Here is a 20,132-nt window from a genome sequence, read left to right as displayed (position 1 = left end):
GCAGTTTGTTCTTCAGACTTTTGTATGAACATTTAAAAAACAACATGCTTCAACTGGCTCTGGAAAACATGTAAAGTATACGAGCTCTCCATTGCATCACAGCACTGAATGCAGTCTGACTTAAAGCCCAAACTAGAGCTTGACAAGAAGGATCAAAGTCTCCATCTAATTTCAGCGTCCCCTGCCCGAGCGTATGTTCGAGGACGGGACGGTCGCATTAAGATCTGTATTTAATTTACAGTCATTGGAAAGGCTGAGAAAAGAATCTGATCCCTGATCAAGCCAAAACTCTGTAACCGAGTGAGCTATCTGCGTGAGCCCAATCAAAATCTAGCCATCGTTTTCAGAATCCTTTGTTGGGAGGACCACCATCCACACTCTAAAAAGGATCAGTCAAATTTGACTAGAATTCAGTAAAATTTGACTAGCTCTTCAGGTTCAGCTGGGTGCAACTGAAATTAGCCAATCTGACTAGATCTTTTAGTCACTTCATTGATATTTCAAAGGCATAGAATAGGAATCTTGTCAGAAAGGATGATTTGCCAACGTTAGCGTGTGTGTTTGACTGAATCCATAGGCAATTTTGAGCAACTAGGAAAGTCAGTCAACATTTTGACTAGGTTGCTTTAAGAGTGCATGCAGCTACAAATTCATGCTCTGCGTCACAACGGTGGAATTGTACATATAGGGCCTACAGTGGTGACCAAGGTTACATTGGCCGGACCATATTTCATATGCAGCTGGTAACAACAACAACGCAAAAAGACGGAATATGTGCGCCCGGCAAACAGATAACCAGTTAAAAATCTTATGCATTGTATATTGCCTGTGAATGTTGCAAAGAACGAAAGCCCTGGAGTGCCATCAAGTATATTTTTTGAAAAAGTGAAGGGTATTTTTTCCAAAATTTGTTTCTACGAGCTAAATTTTTTCGGAGGTTGTTTTTACGAGATATAGGGCCTATATTTTTGAGATCTCTCTCTTTGATCTATTATTAGAAACGTTTCTGTTTTTGGAAATATTTGTTTGTACGAGTGATACGCACAGTCACACTCGATCCAGCATTGCATGTATTTCGGTTCACGTTTCTTTAACGTCACGCTCTGGGGACCTACGCCTTTCACGTTGTCTGGTTCCCAGATCAAACAGATCCCAATGGGTGTGTATCACCCGTCAAACAACAATTGAGAATTAATCACTGTAGTAAACGAATGGCCGTGTTGAGAAGACCAAAACAGAAACCAAAATTTCACGGACACAAACAAACTGAAAATTGCCCGTATTGACAGATCAATAACCATTGGGGTGATTGAGCCGTATCCTTGGCCGTCGTAGGGCCAAGGATACGGAGGTGGTCGACTAGACTGCCCCCAGTCCGGGACTAGAAAAATATACCTCATTAAACAAAATTGGAAAAAATAAATCTTCCAAAGCAAACTCCAGATAAAATGGATTTCATTGAAACAAAACTAAAAAAAAATTCTCATAAAAAACAAAATTGGAAAAATATATCTCGTAAAAACAAAATTTTCCAAAAAAAGAAACAATGTTTCTGAAAATAGATCACTGCATGAGAACAATCTCAAAAAAGTATTTTGTAAAAACAAAACTGTGAGAAAAATACATCCCGTAGAAACACATTTCGGTAAAAATGGATCTCGTTAAAATCAAACTTCGAAAAATATACTTCATTTTTTTCAAAAAATATACTTGATGGCACTCCAGGGCTTTTGTAGCAAAGTACAAAATGTCACGACACTCTCTTCTGCCCGCACCGGGCTCTGTTCACCCATTCTTCTATGCTTCGTCAGAATTAAAATTAATGGCGAACCCGAGCCTTCGCACAAAATAACTCATACAGAACTATGGGCCTCACGGATCCCAAAGCCAGCTTACTCAAGAAAGCGGTCCTCGATTGACGGATTCCATTTCAGAAAGAAGCACTGGGGTAAGGTTCTGTATGTCAGGGCTTATACGGAAATACATTCTTTAAAAATGTTTAAACTTGCTGTTGCACATAATATGTGCCAACCAGGAAGTTAAAAACCGAACCCATTGTAATGGGTTCGGTTTTAAACTTCCTTGTTGGCTGGAGACAAACCATCATTGGATGGGTTGTACGATATCAACAACTGTGATTGTGCTCACACGATGACATAGCAATGTCAGGACGGAACAATGTTCAGTGGAGGTGCAATGTGGTTCTTGCAGAATCGAGTGTTGCAGGCTGCGCTTTTCTGTGCCTTTCTCGTGGTTCTCGTTCACGGTCGAGATGAGGCTTGCCAGCTCTGCACGTGTACACGAACAAAGGTAGTGGACTGTACGGGCAAAGGTTTGACGTCTGTGCCTCCTGGAATACCACAAGATACTGCTATTCTGTAAGTTAGTGTGTGCTTCCCAATGCAATGATTTCATTAGAACCCTTGAAAGTACTCGTGACCGGGTAATTCGATATTTTTTGCTCTGAATTTCATTTACTTTGGTGATTAACTGTTGCATAAGTACAAAAAATAAAAGAAATTGGGTTCCCAATTTGAACAGTAACTGACAAGTGTTTTTTCCCACCATGGAGGTTCCTCGAAACCATAATACCTAAAGCCAACAGCGCCTGTACGGAGATTCAACTTTGACACTGCCTGATACATTGAACATGAAACCTAGAGCGGAAGTAACTCGGGTCGTTCTGGAACCCTTTGTCGTAGATGTTTTTGAATGGGTGGGGGAATACCAAACTTGTCCCAGACCTAGTCTTATCACGCATGAAAGAACATTTCTATCGAAGCCCGACCTGCCTCTGCAACACAACATGTAGGATTTTTTGACGAGGTTTACACATACCTTGAAGGCAATTCATGCCTTAATTTCTCATTTTGTTCTCTCTGTTTCAGCTGAGAGTTCCCGATTAAACGGTTTTGCCCGATCTTGGACGTTTTTAGTACGGCAGTTTCGCTTTATACATCTTTGCTGAAAATATCCCAATGCTGAGTCAAAATAAAACTTAATGCGGAAAGATTTCGGATGAGTTCCATGTTCGAACAACACTTGAGGCCCCGTGCACAAACCTATGAGACTTGTCTGAAAAACCCAAGTGTTTTCCAAACAAATACTTTGGAATTTCCTTCGCTGAATTTCACTTTTTAGGACACGTTAACATTTTAATTAAAGGGAAAAGTAGTGTTGTCCGTATATGGAACTCTTTCCTAAAATGCATCTCACATACACGTACAAATATTAGAGTTAGAAAAAACAAACAAAACAGAGATACACTATAGGGGAGCAGACTTTTAAAGAAATGTTTTAATATTCAAAGATTTTGAATTTGAATACATTGGGATATTTTCAGCAAAGATGTATAAAGCGAAACTGCCGTACTAAAAACGTCCAAGATCGGGCAAAACCGTTTAATTGGGAACTCTCAGCTGAAACAGAGAGAACAAAATGAGAAATTAAGGCATGAATTGCCTTCAAGGTATGTGTAAACCTCGTCAAAAAATCCTACATGTTGTGTTGCAGAGGCAGGTCGGGCTTCGAAATTTTGAATGCAAGCAAAGCCATTGAGTATCAGATCAGATGATCAGATCATATCCGATTTGATTCGAAACTTGAGGTTTTGTAAAATTGCCGGCGATGTTGCTCACTCCACTGCGCTCGTAGAAATAATGGTATGGAGCTAGAGTAATGGTTATGCTTCTAATGGGGGAAATAAACCAAAGTAAATATTTTGTGTAACAAGTATACTATAGCAAATAGCATGACACACAAGAGAAACAGACGATGAGAAGTTGGTAGTGCAAGTTTATTGTGGCTGGACTGAAAATGTATAAAATGACGACCAATTAATATTTAAAAGGCTTTTATTCAGGCGTTGTCTGAAACAAAATGATTAATGTTCGACGCCTATCCTCAATTTCAGTAGTAGTCATACTTACAATAAGAAACGGGATCACAAGAGATTGAAACAATTAAAGTTGAGCTTTTAGCTGGTGGGGCGGGCTTTTTTAAAACCCCGTAAATTCTTCAAACTTTCAATTTATTACTCTGGTGTCCATTATGTAGAAGGCACAACTCTTGAATTTAGGCATTAGGCTATTCATTCTAACCCCTCTGAGTTCTTCTAGAAGTTCAGCTGTTTTCAACTGCCCTTGCAAAAATTGTGGCACGTGCCCAGATTTGCAGCCAGTTCACATGCAAAAGGTAAACAGAGTATACGCATCACCCGTTGCCGTGTGTTTTTTCTAATCTTTTCTGTACAAAGGAGTTGCTAGTTGTGGTGTTTGTAATCGTGTCTCTTTGTTAGTACCGTTTCGTTTACCTAATAAAACAGGTAATAAATCCCCTTAGCTTTTTTGTGTATGTTGTTGGCTCCCCAATTCAGTTCTAATTACTTAAGAAAGGCATTTCTGGATTATTGTAGTCTGAGAGGGTGTGGTCCACTTGGTAGGAGTATCATCGTGTAGGTTTGTGTTGCGCGCTTTGACCTAATTATACACTACGCATTAATGCGTCAACTGCGGAAATGAAAAAAAAAACTTACACTCCTGCATGAAACAATTAAGCAAAATTGTGCATGTTTACACGTCATCAGCCGACAAGTGGTGAACCACTGCCTTCCGGGATTACTGTTGGCTCAAAGCGGGATACTTGGAAAGGGTAAGACATGCCCGCCAATGATTAGCCCGAGAGTCCTTTGGATAATATTTTTTACGCTATATGAATTACTATATAAGCTGGTGCCACAACCACAGGCCATTTACAGTGGCAAAGCTCGAGTTGAATGATGCCGGAAACGTATTGCTTCTATTGCGTTCAATCATCACTGCACTTTTTTTTTTATTTCAGGGAGCTTGGACATAATAACCTTACCAGAATAAATGAGCAAACCTTCATGAACCTCACCAGACTCTTAACATTGTAAGTATATGTTCATAGTATATTCCAAAGACTGTGTCCACTAACGTCAATTGCAACATGTAAAAGGTATTACTCTGTAAATGAATCCATGTCCCGTGTGCGACCCCACGTATATAACACGCCTCTGACACGACTGGTGTTAGACCAGTTGACTACTGACATTGTGCCCATGTGGCTTCTCTAATTACGTTAACAAGGCCAAATGTTGGCTTTTTACTTGATCACAACTTGATTCACAACTAACAAAGGATCTTTAAAGACTTCAACTTCTGAGTTATTTTTACGTGGCCCACGGCTATGGAATGTCAAACCTTCGCTTCCATTGATTACAAAGCTTGTTGACTCCAGCATTCATTAAAAATAGAGTGAGCCTTTCTGTAATTGAAACCAAAATAAATCAATTGCAGGAATGACATATTTCAATCTGCTTTGTCATAACTGGCTCTTCTTAGAGCCGACATTTCTCCAATAAAGAGAATTCCTCCCGTTACCTGCAAAAATCATTTCCCAAATTAAAATCTTTTTATAATGATAAAGATTGACTTCCGAAAATGATTGTCACATTAATAGTGATATCAAATGAAGAACGTATACAAGAATATTTGTACTATATTCTAATTGTGTAATCAGAGAGAAATTTGTTACGATTTTGTTTCATTTTCAAGGAATCTATTATGGAATCAAATATCGACGATTGAGCCAGGATGCTTTAGTGGACTTTCCAGATTGCTGCATTTGTAAGTTAGCCTTTTAAGACATTCCCCTGAAAAGATACTTAAACATCACTATGCTTGAAATTAGGGGGTCATCTTCGAATTGGGTTTTCTGGCCGCCACTGTAGTCATTCTTGTGCTGTGATGAACAGTTTTAGTCGAAGATATAAAGTCATCAAGTCAATTTTCCCACAAAAATAAGTTGTCAGGTGTCTACGGGTTTGCGAGATGATACTTTTCGACAAATCGTATCTATTCCTCGACTTGTTAAGATAACATTTCTTAAAATCATGCTGTGGTCAAGAAGTTGACTCGAGGAGAAATGACATGGGAGAGGCCTTGGTGTGCTGGATGTTGAATTGCTGACATAGTACTTCTCGACAAGTCGTTATCTTGTCTTCGGAAGGTTGTCTCCGCGAGATGTTATATCTAGACAAGTTGTTTATCTCCCCATCGGGAAGTCAACTCAGAGAATTACTTTAAGGGATTAAGTTGCATTACTTTTTAAATATGTCGACGTGACGTGATAAACCTTGGCATTTCTGGTGACAGGTATTCATGTAATTACTGTCGGATTACTGAGGAGGACAATACAAACTACTATATCAAATAAAACTAACAAGGTTGGGAAGCCCAGATTTCTCACGTATTTTTTTTGCCATGCCCAATAATTTCAGTGTGTGGGGCGGGATTTTTTCTCATCACAACGGATGTTTACCAAAAATATGAGCAGACATCTGGACTTTGGTGATTGGAGGGTTTGTCTTTGTGCCCAGTACTCCAAGTCTTACTTTCCCTCATTCAATCGTTTAGAAACCTTGGTTCCAATCAACTAGAGAAGCTGGATGCAGACATCATGTTTGGCGTCGGTAGAGAACTGTGGTTAGTTGATATCATTTCATCATCATTTTGTATTGAATGAATTCTAATCTAACCTCTTTTGCAAATGATTAACTTGTTACAGCTGTCGTAATTTTGGGCAGACCGAACGAACGTTTTGATAAACTGACATCCATTTCGATTTAATGTTGCCGTTGGAAGCTCATTTTTCACGTTTGGCATCAAAAGGCATACGCTAATTTTACTAAATTTGGTATGCGCAGATTTCATCACCGGTGAAAAGTGTGTAATCAGTAGTACGTATTTCACTCTTCAACTTTAACAGGTTTGAAATGAGGGTGGATCACAACAGACTGAAGATATTGGACCCGCTGACATTCAGTGGAATATCATATCCCGGACGCATGTAAGATTTACACAATGCTCTTCGATATAATTGTCGATTTTGAAGACGGAGAACATGCATTACAGAGGGTTTGCGGGGCTTCCATCTTGCAGGCCAGTGCTTATGTTCCGCATTTATGCGTAAATGAGGCTTCCCTGTGGCACAAAAGAACTGCCCTGCAAGATGGCCACCACGTAAAGCCTGTTTTGTAGCGGTTTTGTGATTTTTTTCACTTATGAAAGTATTTACCGCTGCATTTGTACTTTTCCATCCATGAAAGACTTTACCAACGAAGTGGAGACAATACAGTCGCAACTAGTTGACTTTATTCATATTCCCGCGATTTTGTAGTAACTGTGACGGTAATCGTCTACTGGAGATTCCATCACGGCTGATGTATCAAAAACACAAAGAAAGTACCGTAAATATATTGTAAGTATATTCTGGAGAAAACTATGATGCACTAATATGACAATATTAATGAAACGAGTCTATTCTTAAATTTATTTATGGTGACGGTACCAAAAGTGCTCAAAGAAAAGCAGTCTGTCTACGACAAAAAATGCTGTGCTGAAACCACTTGGATTTAAGGAATATTCGCAGACTGGGAATGTGTTCAAGGATATTTCTTATAAAGGCTAGAATGGGATTCAAACCACCGGCGTGCACATTGAGGGCGAGATAGGAAACGCTGGGCCAACTCAACTCCAGGAACCTCTAGATGATTAGTTGGGTCAATTTTTTGAGAAGGGATAGGACCGGCTGTATGGTCCTCACAGATGCTCTAAAACACAAGCAAATGGTTGCTATATTATCGGATTTTTCGTTATTACATCAACGGGCGGTTAATGATCATTACATTATCGGCAACGTTATAGGAAAATCTTTCAATGCATCACCTGATTGTCGATGGTGACGGTTTGTCTAAATGTCATCGGTTCCATTAGAGGCATGTAGATAGCTTCCATTTTAAATACTAAAGATATTTTAGAGACGGTGGACGGGGTTACTATATATTTGTCCTTGTTTTTACCCATGAATGCATTATAATGTGCACCTGATGCCGTACACAGTTATAGTATCTAAATCGGCAAGAGTGAAATCAGGGACAAGACGTTTTAGAGTGAAAATCACTCTGAATTCAGACAGAAAAACGCTGAAAATATACCCTTCCAGTGGAAGCTCCAGTGAAATTTCAATCTTTTGGAGTGACGAAATTTCATTCCGATTCATGTGGTCCTTAATTTCAATCGGAGGGATTGAATTTTCACTCGAACAGAGTGTATTTTAACTCTTTGGAATATACTTATCAACACTATTGCTACTCTCTCTCTGACCTTCAAAGATATTCTCTTAGGCTTGACTGGCATAAAGTAAACGTTTTCTTTGTTTTTCAACAGGATTTTTACAAATAACCAAATTGAACGGCTAGCACCAGATGCATTCGAAGGACTGAAATACATACATATGTTGTAAGTGGCCGATAAACTTGAAGTTTAGGGTGAACTGTTTTATTCGGAATAAAATTTCAATAGAGCAAGTTTAGAACAGTGTTGTAGTCGAGTACTTTTCGAGTAACAATGTTCTCTGCCAAATATTGATCTGGGTAAGAGCGAATAAAGGTGGAGTGCATAGGTATTTGATGGTAATTGCACAAAGGTAAGAATACAGATTTAATGTAAGACTTCAGACACCCCAAGTTCCGTAAAATGTAAGTTTTAAGGAGAAAAGTACTTGGCCGAGTTGGTTTCCAGTGCTCTTGTCCTAAAAACGTAATTTTTTTTATCAAATTAACAATGATTGTCTGAAGTCATCATTTTACTTTGTAATCTTACCGATATGCCAACATATTTTGGCTTTGCTCCCTCCTATTTATATGACTGGCAAAGAACTTGGTATTCGAAAAATGGGTTTTTTGAATAAAATATTCAAAAGAAGTAAGGAACAGTGATGAGATTACCTACGATATGAATTCATTGGCTACATGCACTTGCAAGATAAACTGGATAAACTCACAGTGAACAGAACAAAGACTGTTCTGTTATGCAATTGAAAATCTGTCCGCAACGTACCATCAGATGCGTTTAAATGAAGTCTTCAGTTTTGAGAATATAATAATCCTAAGCTTTATTTTGATATTTTGGTACCTGAAACACTTGCTGAAAACCTTTTTTGGTTTGCGAAAACACATGTTAGGCCTACTTTTTGTTGAGTTTGTGGGGCCACCCTGTATGATAATCGATTTGGGAACATCTTTGTAATATTTAAAAAAAAAAGGCAAAAAGGAGAAACTCGTAGCCTGTAGGGCTGACTGGTTTTTAGGGCGGCTGTACGCTGTTTCGGAAATCGTAGATTTAAATCGGCAGCATTCAATTTCTTTGCTTGCCTTTTTAATCCTTTGGTGGCAGCAAATATTATATTGGTTCCGCGTAGTTTGAGTTTAAAAATTATTCCGTTTTCATGATTAGGTAGGAAAAAACAAGCCCCGTACAGTGATTATTTTATTATGTTATTACTTAAGGATTTTTGCTTTTAGTTGTATCAGGCAGTTGACTTGAAATTTCACTTTATTTGTTAAGAATAAGACAAAAGAAAAGTTAACCTACCTTAAAGCTGCTTTTCCTAACATTTTGGATATTATTGACTATTTCTGTTTTTTCCCTTAACAGTTCTTTTTTTTTAGAAATGAAACAGTTGGTACTGTTATTTTTTAAATTAATTGGTAGTTAGTACATATGAATAATATTCATGTTTTCCAAATTATATCTAATTTGAAAACAAGCAAGTGTGTATAAAAAAATACGTTTTCTGCATCAATCCTTCCAGGTATTTCTCTTCCAATAGAATAAAAGCTCTCCCCGACAGTATTTTTATCAACACGACTATAGGAAATACCTTGTAAGTATTTTTCTGCCGACGGTTTGATGTTTGAGTACATGTTTTGAATGAAACATTTCACAAATCGATGATGCATATTGCATTTATGTCGAATGCGCACTAGAGTTAGTCAGGGTTGCCGTTACAGTAACTCTTGGAATCTCAAGTTATAAAAAGACCTGAAAAGCAGATCTGTAACAGTAGAATTCTAAATATTTGGGCATACGGAATTCGTTCCGCACATTATTACAATACAAATTATGTTTCTTATATCTAGAGCCCAAAAGACCTTTTACTATTAAATTCACAATTATGCACGCATGCACATGAATAGGCACGGCGGTCAAAAGCGTGAGCGGCCCACCAAAATATGTACAGGAGTGAAAACTACATGACCATTCAGACTTTTTTCAAGATTTTCTCAGACGATTTTAGAGCGTTTTCCGTTGAAAAAGCTATTAATGACAGATAATTTACTGAGAGGATATTTAAGTTTGTAGCTCTGTCCATTTCTAGCTACTTACACTTTTTGTCGATAGACGTATTTTCTGCACATTCGTGTAAAATCATGATTGTTTCAGCTTAAAGGACCTGTACAGTGAAGGCTACAGTTTCGTTTTAAACCATTTACCACGATGATCAGCCATAGACAACATTCCTGGTTTCAGACGCAACTTTTTTGACATAACTTTACTATTATCCTGATTGTTGGGTGACATTTTCCACAACTTTTCTTTCAGGGACTTGTCTTCGAATATGATCAGGTGCCTCCCAGATGGCCTTTTCCGGTCGATGAGTAAACTCCGTTATTTGTACATGGGAAATAACATGCTGACCGTACTCTCGAAGAAGATGTTCGACGGATTACGCTCTTTAAGAGAACTGTAAATAAGTTTCAACTTTACTAAATCGACGATCAATTTTAACGAAAAAAAAATACCCCCACTCTCCTATCACCATGTATCACTCACCCGCCATTATCTCCCCCACCCGCTCTACCCCATCGCCCCACCCTAACACCTCACCACCAGAAACCGCCATCCACCAAGTTTAATTTCCCTTGGCCTTTTTTGCCACCTCACAAGTTTAACTAACATCCCAACCACTTCGCTTTAATAGCAATTGGGTTTGCATGAAGGACATGAAAAAAATTAAGGGTTTCAGGAACACTTTGCAACCTAACGAGAAGCAAAACCACACAACTCACTCAGGGCCGGATTATTATAAATATTGATACAAAACAAGAGGTTTGTAATACAAAACTGCTGCAAACTGCTTGCTGACTACAGTGACCTAAAATACAAGTGGAGGGCCTGACGTTTCGATCCTAGCCTAATCTCTCTCAAAGGCGAAATGACAAGTGGACAGGATCCACGAGCAAACAGGGAATACTTGGTAGATTCCCTGTTTGCTTGTTTGTCCTGTCCACTTATTATTTTGCCTTTGAGAAAGATTCTGCTAGGATCGAAACGCCAGGCCCTCTATATTTTGTAATACAAAACAAGTAAGCAGCGTCCCCGGTACACTTTTGCATAAACTAATTGCACCAGTCACAATTAAGCAGCTGCTCAGAAACAAAGTCCTCAACAAAGTGACGCTGTCAATCAAAAAAAAACTCGACTTAAGACACTTAATATGTTCACTCTGATTAAAACATTCCTCATTGGTGTTTTTTTTGGGGGGGGCGAAACCTCCGTTGGCCTTCCTACCTGGATCCACCATTGAACTCATTAGAGGGAACAGCTTACAAGAGAGAACAGCTTACGCGGTGTTATTGCAGATCTTTTTTTTTTATCATTTTACCCACAGATTGATCTCAGACAACCCCATTATCCACATCGATGACCGGGTGTTCTCTGAAACTCAGCTGGTCAACCTGTAAGCATACCTTTTAACACTTTCAGACCTTTTAAAAGAAACTAAAAGAAAGAAAAAAATTTAACACTCAGCCAGAAATATATCAACAGACAGAACATTTTTTCGATATGACACCACCAAGAGCTTAAAAGCATAATTTCATGCAGTTACATATCCAAAGTTCTGTTTCACGAGTCAAGGTAAAAGCAGAGAAAAACCAAAACACTGTCGGGCATAACTGTATCTGGCACAGTTGTTGACATCTCCCCCCGCGGTGACTGCATCAAGAAAACGTAACTGCCATCCTGGGACGGCTGTGGATCGGTTGTTGCGAAATATTTGTAAATTTATCAGATGCCTGGGCCATTTTCCAATACTCGACTTCGGCTCCGTCCCAGGCTTGAACTGTTTTTTTTCCCTCCTAACTTTGAAGTTGTAAGCGCAATAATAAGTCTGATAGTGTCACAAAACATCAAGTAAGATGCAAACGAGCCAAACATTACAGAACTTCAATTTAATTTAAACACTTCAGGCCCACGATCGGGGATTAGTTTCAAAGACGAAGCCTGAGACAGAGACGAAGTTGAGTATTGGAAAACGGCCCCGCCCAAGGAACGCACTGCACTATGTTAAAACACTCAAAATGTTTCATGGTCCCTTCCTTATCTAGCTAATGAAGGTTCCTTCCTGTCGACGCTTCCCGATGTACGGTAAACAATGGGGCGCACATCACCATTACCCAGCTCTATTAGAACCACTGTACATATCAGTCGTACTCTCGACGCTGGCTAAAAATTAGTCTGAAAGACCACTGATTCTAAATGTACGGACACATACAGGCGCCACCTTTCAGAGACCCAAATAGAACCATAATTTTACAGGCTGATATGTGCCGGAACTCTTGCTGGCCCTTTTATGTGCATTCTGGTTTTTATTTTCACCGGAGGAATTTGAATAAATTCTTTATGAATTATTTAGTGCTCGATCAACACCGGTACTGTTCGACAACTGCGAAGACCCCTATTCCCACTGCTATTTTATATAACACTCTTGTTACACAAAACAATTGTTTTGTCTGCAGGTACATTTACAACACCCAACTGAAGTCCATTTCTGACAGGCCATTTGTGACAAGAAATAGTACCATAATGCTAGTGTAAGTATTGTGAAGTAACGTACCAGCTCTGCGCCTAGCTGGTTAGTTTGGTAGCGTGCCACCTCGATGGTGTTGTATCCCGGCGTTGGTGGGCCACACACCAGGCAATCCCCTTTTTGTTGAACGGATATACCGAGCAAGATACTGGAGGGAGGGGTACCCTTCCCACATGTCCAATCCCTATGCACACCCTTCAGTTTTGTTACCGAGAATTCCTGAGATTCCAATCAAACAATGACCAACACAAAGTTGGAGGATGCTCTCCATCCTATATCTTGCTTTATACATATGGCCGGTGGCATACACAGTGGAATGGGGAGTTGAATGTGGGTGGAGTCGGAATCAACTAGGCGGAGCAACGTGGCTTAAAACCTCTATCCTAATTAGAGGTAGATCCGACCCAACAACATCGACCGATGATTGGTGAACAGAGACAATAAATCAAAGACGGTGGTCACGCATTTAGATCATCACTGGCCATGTCATTCCGTTTAATCCAATCTTGGAAGTGAAAATATGAATTTGTATGTCTTATTTTAGGTCACTTTATGGTAGCAACATCGAAGCTATCTCGGATTCTGTTTGGCAAGATTTGGGACTGAATAGCAGAATGTGAGTTACTTGGAGTTTATAGTTTGGTGTTTGGCCTCTGATAATGTTGCAAATATGTTAATTTGCGTATATATGCAGATAGCCATAGCCGTCGCCATAGTCGTATTCGTCTGAAGGCCCTTCACAATAAAAAAAAATGCAAACCAACAAATGTTTTCAATTTTAATTGCACTAGTTTAATTTTGGTGCTTTTTAGTTTTATGCTAATGAGTATTTTCATGTTATGCAACTGATCATCTCGGGGAAAGAACGTTGGCACTTCGAGCCAGATCATTGCGGTCAAGATCGGCATGTGCTTTCGGGCTTTTTGAAAACTCGGCTGTCGTGCACGCTTGAGCTCTCTTCTAACACACTTTCTAATTCTGCTTCTGTCCATGAAATCATCATGTAATCTATAATCCTCGACCGATTCCACAGATTCATCGAAAATACTCTACGAAGAGTACATCAGGCAAGATCAGACGTAGAAATGTGAGACACGCTAACATACTCACCTTACCATGTTTGGGAATTTACAGTGGGGTAAATCTCTGTGGAAATTGGGGGATGGGTGTCGGGATGGGGAAAAGTGGGAGGGGGGATGTCTTGCCCGCCCATGAAAATTTGAAAGGGGGGGACACCATATACACTATATACATGGCGACGTTCATGATAAAGATGTTCACCTGTAATGTGTATCAAATTCAGGTAGAATCTTACATCAGAATATGGCTTTTTAAAATTGCTGTCCCTTTTTAGTGATATTGAAAACTTTAGTCTTTGGGAAATTTTAAAAATTCTTCAAAAATCACAAAAAGTGTGTATGTGGGGGATGATTCAATAACCCATTCCCCCTCAAATAGGAGGGGATATATACCCCGACCCTCTTTACGCGCATGGTAAATTAACATCATAGAATCGGAACCGTGCTTCGTGCGCTATCTCAATATTTTAGTTATTTGTGCATATGTAATTCCCTATTGGGCCAGATATTATGCTATTTTTCTCTCATTTTTGTAACGCTATTATCTACCGTATATTTGAAACTCTCCTCAAGATGCTAACTGTTGATCAAGGTTTTCGTTCAGATAACGTTTTATTATATTCCACACTCTTTTGCCTTCAACATAGTTACCATATTTATTCATTTGTTTTCATACCAGTGGTTTGGTAGGAAGTGGATTTGTTCAGCCAATAAATGTTTCGTCTCAAAGTCGAAAAGCCTTAATTACCTCTGGATTTCACTGTGGAAAAGTATACGGTGAGCGATGGCAATGCACCCCATGCCCCCAAGGCACTTACGGAGGCCCTTGGGGGTCATGCAGGGCCTGTCCATTCGGTAAGGATTTCATTTATCATATTTGTGTATAATACAATATCATGGTGCAGCCAGTCGCACTTAAAAATAGGCATTATGATGTTTCGATAGAGGAGGCTGCAGCGTGCTCCTCTTTGGGTGAACTGTTAGTCTTGGGGAAAATTTTTAAAGCCCGATTTTGGAAATTTTCTGAAACCTTTGGGAGGTTGCTTATACGATTTGAAGGAAGTTACTGTTCATCGTTTGCAGGTGGATTTTTCCAAAACCGAACCGGACAAGTCTTAAAGACAGGGGCTGACATGAACTGCCTTTCCTGCAACAATGGCACCTACGTGACACCGGCGGCTTGTCCTGGAAGAAGTATTGGCGACTGTGTGGTTTGTCCGTCGGGCACGGATAAAAGTCACCACGCTGGATTCCGCGCGTGCCCTTGTGCATCCAGTTACTACCGCCGAGACAGGTTCGGTGAATGCTTCCCTTGCCCCTTGGAAGGTATCAACTGCTCGGGGGAATACCAACACCTCGTGCCTGGATTCTGGTGGACTTGGGACTGGGGTTCGACTGACAATTACCAATCTTACGAGAACTATGTCAAAAACATTCTTGTGAAAAACGATAGCTATGATAAACACGCGTGTAAGTTCCAAGGAGTCTTGCCTAAAGTTCACTCATGTCCAAGGAGAGCCTCGTGTCAAAATCTAGTTGAGGGACTAAATGCCACATGCCAACATGGTTACAGTGATTTCCTGTGCTCTAAGTGCATACCCAAATTCTATTCTTGGTTCGGCCAGTGCTTCAAATGCCCAAATTGGCGGGTGTTCCTCCTAGAAATCCTCGCATCTGTGCTGGCCATCGTTGTAGCAATATGTATTGTTGCATGGGACCTTCGGAGGCATCGTCGAAGAGGTCGCTCCGTTGTCAGTGTACTGTTCTCACGACTTAAGATTTTGCTCGGCTTCTATCAGATCATGGGAGAGATATTCGACGCAGTTCATGACCTTCCTTGGCCGCAGCCTCTGATAAAGATCGGTTCTTTCTTCAGAGTTTTGGAGGTGAATATCATGCAGTTGATCGTGAGTCCTCGTTGTTATTTCCCAAACTTTACCTACCCAACAGTTTAACATTGAGTTTATAGCTGGTCTCAGTTTTTCCATTCTTGTAATTATCTCGGCGTTGAGTTTGTACAACCTCATCTGGTTGTATCTATGCCTTAAGGAAACACCGGCCGATGTTTGCAGTGATGTACTGACTAAAACAAAGCAAACGTGCTATCTCGTTGTTGTTATTTTGCTGTTTATTGCCTACCCAAGCCTATCACATGCCATCTTGACGTTGCTGCCGTCTGGCTGTGATGAATTCGACCTGGATGAAACAGAAAAGATCAAAGTACGTCGTCTTAGATCAGACTTCTCCATCGACTGTAAGACATATGAACATGGCATGTATATTACTGCCGCCGAAGCTTCTCTGTGCTACGTTGTAGGTTTTCCATTAGTGTTACTATTTATGCTTTGGATGATTCGTCGGAGGAGAAAGAAGCCCAGTAATTCCTCGAGCATTTCAGATTCCAGGGATGACCTAGGCCAAACACCATTGGACGTTGCAGACCGTCAGACCGGTCATGACACTCACCGTCATGAGCTGGAAGACATCCCACAAGGTCGTATCGAAGATTCTGCCAATTTGGTTTCTCATGATAACATGAATAATATGATAGACACCGCGCCTAACATTGGTCAACTCGCGTCTCCATCGTTCCTTGCATTAAATAGAAAAATTACATGGGAAACCTTCCTGTGTGAAAATTACAAGGAGCAGTTCTGGTATTGGGAGATCGTAGAGCTCGCACGCAAAATCCTCCAAGTCCTCTTTGTTCTGTTGTTCGGTGCTGAGGATCACTTTACCCTCTTCGCGACCATCGTCCTATCCGTTAGCTTTCTCGTCGTCCATGCCTACGTAAAGCCAATGAAGGATGCTGCAGAACATCGTCTTCAGATGTGCTCCCTGGCTAGCATCTTTCTTAATCTGTTGGTGGCCTCTTTGCTTCTGTTGCCAAGTGACGGCAGTGGTCCCAGCGAAGTAAGGAAGAAAGTTTTGGCAGTACTCCTGGTTCTTCTCAACCTCAGCATCGTTGCTTTTGTGGCAGGTAAGTCACGCGTCAGGCTCTAGTAATTGAAAAATCACTTGCAAAGATTTTCAATTTATTCATATTTACATCTTTTGGCATTGAAAATGATGCAATGTATCATCGGTGTTTCAAGCACGATTTACAGTATTCTAACTAGTGGATATGAATGGAGATAAAAATCGGCATTTCCGATGGACAAGTGAGTAATATGTGCAACTTAAGCGAAAAAGAAAATTTCAACTTCATGGCAAAATAGAGGTACTAACAATGTCACGAGATGAAGAGGCCACTACAGGTTGCAAAGCCTTAAAAGCAAAGCTTGTGTAAGGCATGCCATTACAAGAAACAAACAGGACAATACAAAAGAAACAGCAGAATTCATCAAACTAGGACCCTGGAGACTACATGTATTAGGACACATGAAATCTATTGCATAAGATAAAATTTAAGTTTCAGCTTAAAAGTGTTAGAAGACGTTAAACACCTGAGAATATCGGTAAGCTATTCTATAAAATAATGGAGTTTTTGCCCAAAAGGCAAATATAACCTTCAGCACTAGTTGTGCATCACTGCAGGTGACATAGGCTTACTTAAAGTCCGTCTTAGTACAATCAATCCTGAGTGGAGTCTCAAATATACTGCAAACGTAAATGTTCATGTGTTACCAAAAGCTCAGGAGTCATCCCGAGTCCAGAGTTAGCTTTTGGTATCAACTAACTCATCACATCTAGAGGATCGTGTTCTGTTGCAGTTTCAATCTTTCTTCTTCACAGGAAGTGCGATATGGTCATTTGCGAAGCTGGTTTTCAAGACAGCATGTTGCCGGCGTGCTACCATGTTCGTCGCCCATGTCTGCCGCAAGCTTCTGCCACTACAACGGTACTGGGTATCGAGACACCGCCCAGGAAGTGAGACACAAGTTTTGTTAAGCGGAAGGCCTGTTAATGGACAGAGTAACCAGAGAGGTTTGTCTGAGGCACGGGTTGTGTGACCGGTTTGTATATAAATGGCACTGTGATTCCTCCTTTAAGGAGCATCACCATCATAGATGAATGTTTTTCATTTTCTGATGTTTTGTTTTAATTAGTCAAATAAGACTGCATGCATTTTTTCTAGTCATTTGACTAAGTAAAATTTTCAGTGATAGTACATGTAATGGACACAAAATAGAATTTGTGAAAATCTTGGGCAATGGGTTGAAAGAAAAGATTAACAACGATCAAATATTTCGAGAAAAGACTTCTCCGTCATCAGAGGCCTTGTTGGCAGCAGTATTGTCGACTGTCGTTTTATCGACTCTGTACCCAGTGAAGACCAAGTGAAAATCATGCTTGCAGTGTCCAAAAGTTCGCTACCTGCGGAGTGTAGTGCATTGACTTCGGGTCTTTGTTAGTTCATTGGATGTAAAGGGTCTGCGCTTTGAACACCACGGTCGTGTTTTCCTACAAGTGGCTGCCCAAACTATGGCTGGCTGTCAGTACAAATTAAAGTAAAGAATTAAAAAATCTCACACAGAATACCTGCAGATAATAATACACATACTACTGAACACTACATGAAAATCCAACCCGCCTTAAAATTGGTAGGACAAATGTACAGTTTGAAGGAATTTGAGGTGCAATCTAACCAAAGGATAATTTTTTGCAAACTTTGGCCGCCCATACAAATTGTAGGCAAACTGAGGGTGGTCTATCAACCTTCAGTAGAAGCACCCCTCCTCGATTAAAAAAGAACCATATTGGTCGGGAATAATCATTTTGGTTGATAGCTATTTAACCGCAACGCATGTATTTCTTTATCGTTTGTGAACTATAGCGAAGTGCAGTTCCCATCGAAGGAGCTTCTGTTGCTAGGGAAATTGTGCCTGCTCTTGGTGGCACTCGTGGCCTATAAGCCATTGGCCTATTGCGCACTTCAGGTCTATTTCCATACCATATATATTGAATAATGTAGAAGTTAACAAAACTTAAGTTACAATAGTACGGAGGAGGTTAGACAGAAAGCAAAAGCTTGTACTGGATCTGCCCCCTGAAGTAGAATACATGTAATTCACACAATTATTAGTGTAAAACATTAACAATATATACAGACGTAATGAAGGTCCTTATCATGTAGATAGTAACTTTTATATCATGCAACGTCCTTGATACCTGAATATTTTTTAAAACTTCTCACCATGGTACAGTTTATCAGAATTGGGATTTAAATAAAACAGATAAACTATACCCTGGTGATAAAATTTAAATGTTATTAAAATATATAATGTACACGTGGATAAAAAGACGGAAGGAATAAAAGTGTTTAAGATTTTGACAGTAGATTATAATTCATCGCCGAGGACGAGGTCTGGCTGCAAAAATGTTAAGACTGATTATCATCTGGTGCCCCTCTACGTAATGTGTCAAGAATTCGGGGGATTCAGATGTTCTGGCGGTTGTAAATTTGTGCAAAACAAGCGCATATAGAAAGGTTCTTGCTCACACAGCCACGGATAAGATGCCGTAATTTCTCTCCCTCCCCCAGAAAAAGGGCTTGTTCATTGGGCTGTTCGTTCAAACTTCGCAATGGCATGATCTTGGTGAAATAACACACCACGCAGATTGATGTATATTTGCTTGAGTTTTAAATTTGGGTCGGTTAGAACTTTTCAATGCGTAGAAGCAGTGATTTTTGCAACGATGAGAAGGAAAAACGTATAGCGTTCATTTGGGAAGCACGTGTGTTGCAAAGGATTTGATTTTCGTGAGGTTACCGGAAATGGATTTTCGAAAACCACGAAAATCAAACACCTTTCAAAAATTAACTTGCATTGATTTTGTGAATCATTTTGTCGTTTGTACAATGCATTGCGCTTTGGCGTGGAAGACCATAACAAAATGGCCAGTAGAGGGAGTAAGAATGACACGGGGGGCCTCGAAGATTAATACATTCGTAACCAATGGCGGCGGAACGATTTTCAAAGGGGGGGGAGTTCAACGAGACCATCAGGCATTAATGTGCCAATCCATTAAGCTCAACCCAATTACATAACCTGCAAAAAGTGTGGAGGAGGATTCCCGCAGTCGGGGGGGGAGGGGATTCTGGCCCCACTGCCCTCCCAGCCGCTTCTGCCGCCAGTGGTTACGGTCACACGGTTAATAACTTGTGACGTGGGCCTACACAAAATGCGCCCTCTATACTGCACTCTTTTTAATAAAACTCAAAGGTCGAGTTCGGGCTGTCCGTCTTGACACGGGTTTCGTGTTCTCGCGCTCGAACGGCGAGAACACGACTCAAGAACACTGTTCTCGGAACAGGATCACACACCACCTCCTCGTCAGGATTTTACACAAACACACGGAAAAACTCGTCCGATT

General features: G+C 40.2%; 1 protein-coding gene across 1 annotated transcript; it reads left to right on the top strand.

Moving 5' to 3' along the window:
- Nucleotides 1-2,103: 2,103 nt before the first annotated feature.
- Nucleotides 2,104-19,094, top strand: LOC110976247 (uncharacterized). The gene is given in 17 exon segments (XM_022229353.2): nt 2,104-2,378; nt 4,840-4,911; nt 5,577-5,648; nt 6,438-6,506; nt 6,790-6,870; nt 7,201-7,281; nt 8,250-8,321; nt 9,676-9,747; nt 10,467-10,610; nt 11,536-11,604; nt 12,665-12,739; nt 13,280-13,351; nt 13,769-13,822; nt 14,494-14,669; nt 14,898-15,766; nt 15,768-16,794; nt 17,550-19,094. Coding segments are annotated over 17 exon segments (3,423 nt in total). The 5' UTR covers nt 2,104-2,178; the 3' UTR covers nt 17,768-19,094.
- The last annotated feature ends 1,038 nt before the right edge of the window (nt 19,095-20,132 follow it).

Source organism: Acanthaster planci, linkage group LG07 (assembly GCF_054643075.1).
Source record: "Acanthaster planci isolate LZ-2023a linkage group LG07, COTS_SCS, whole genome shotgun sequence".
Taxonomy (NCBI): domain Eukaryota; kingdom Metazoa; phylum Echinodermata; class Asteroidea; order Valvatida; family Acanthasteridae; genus Acanthaster; species Acanthaster planci.
The sequence above is the reverse complement of the archived record's forward strand: the minus strand, read 5'-3'. Positions and strand labels throughout refer to the sequence as shown.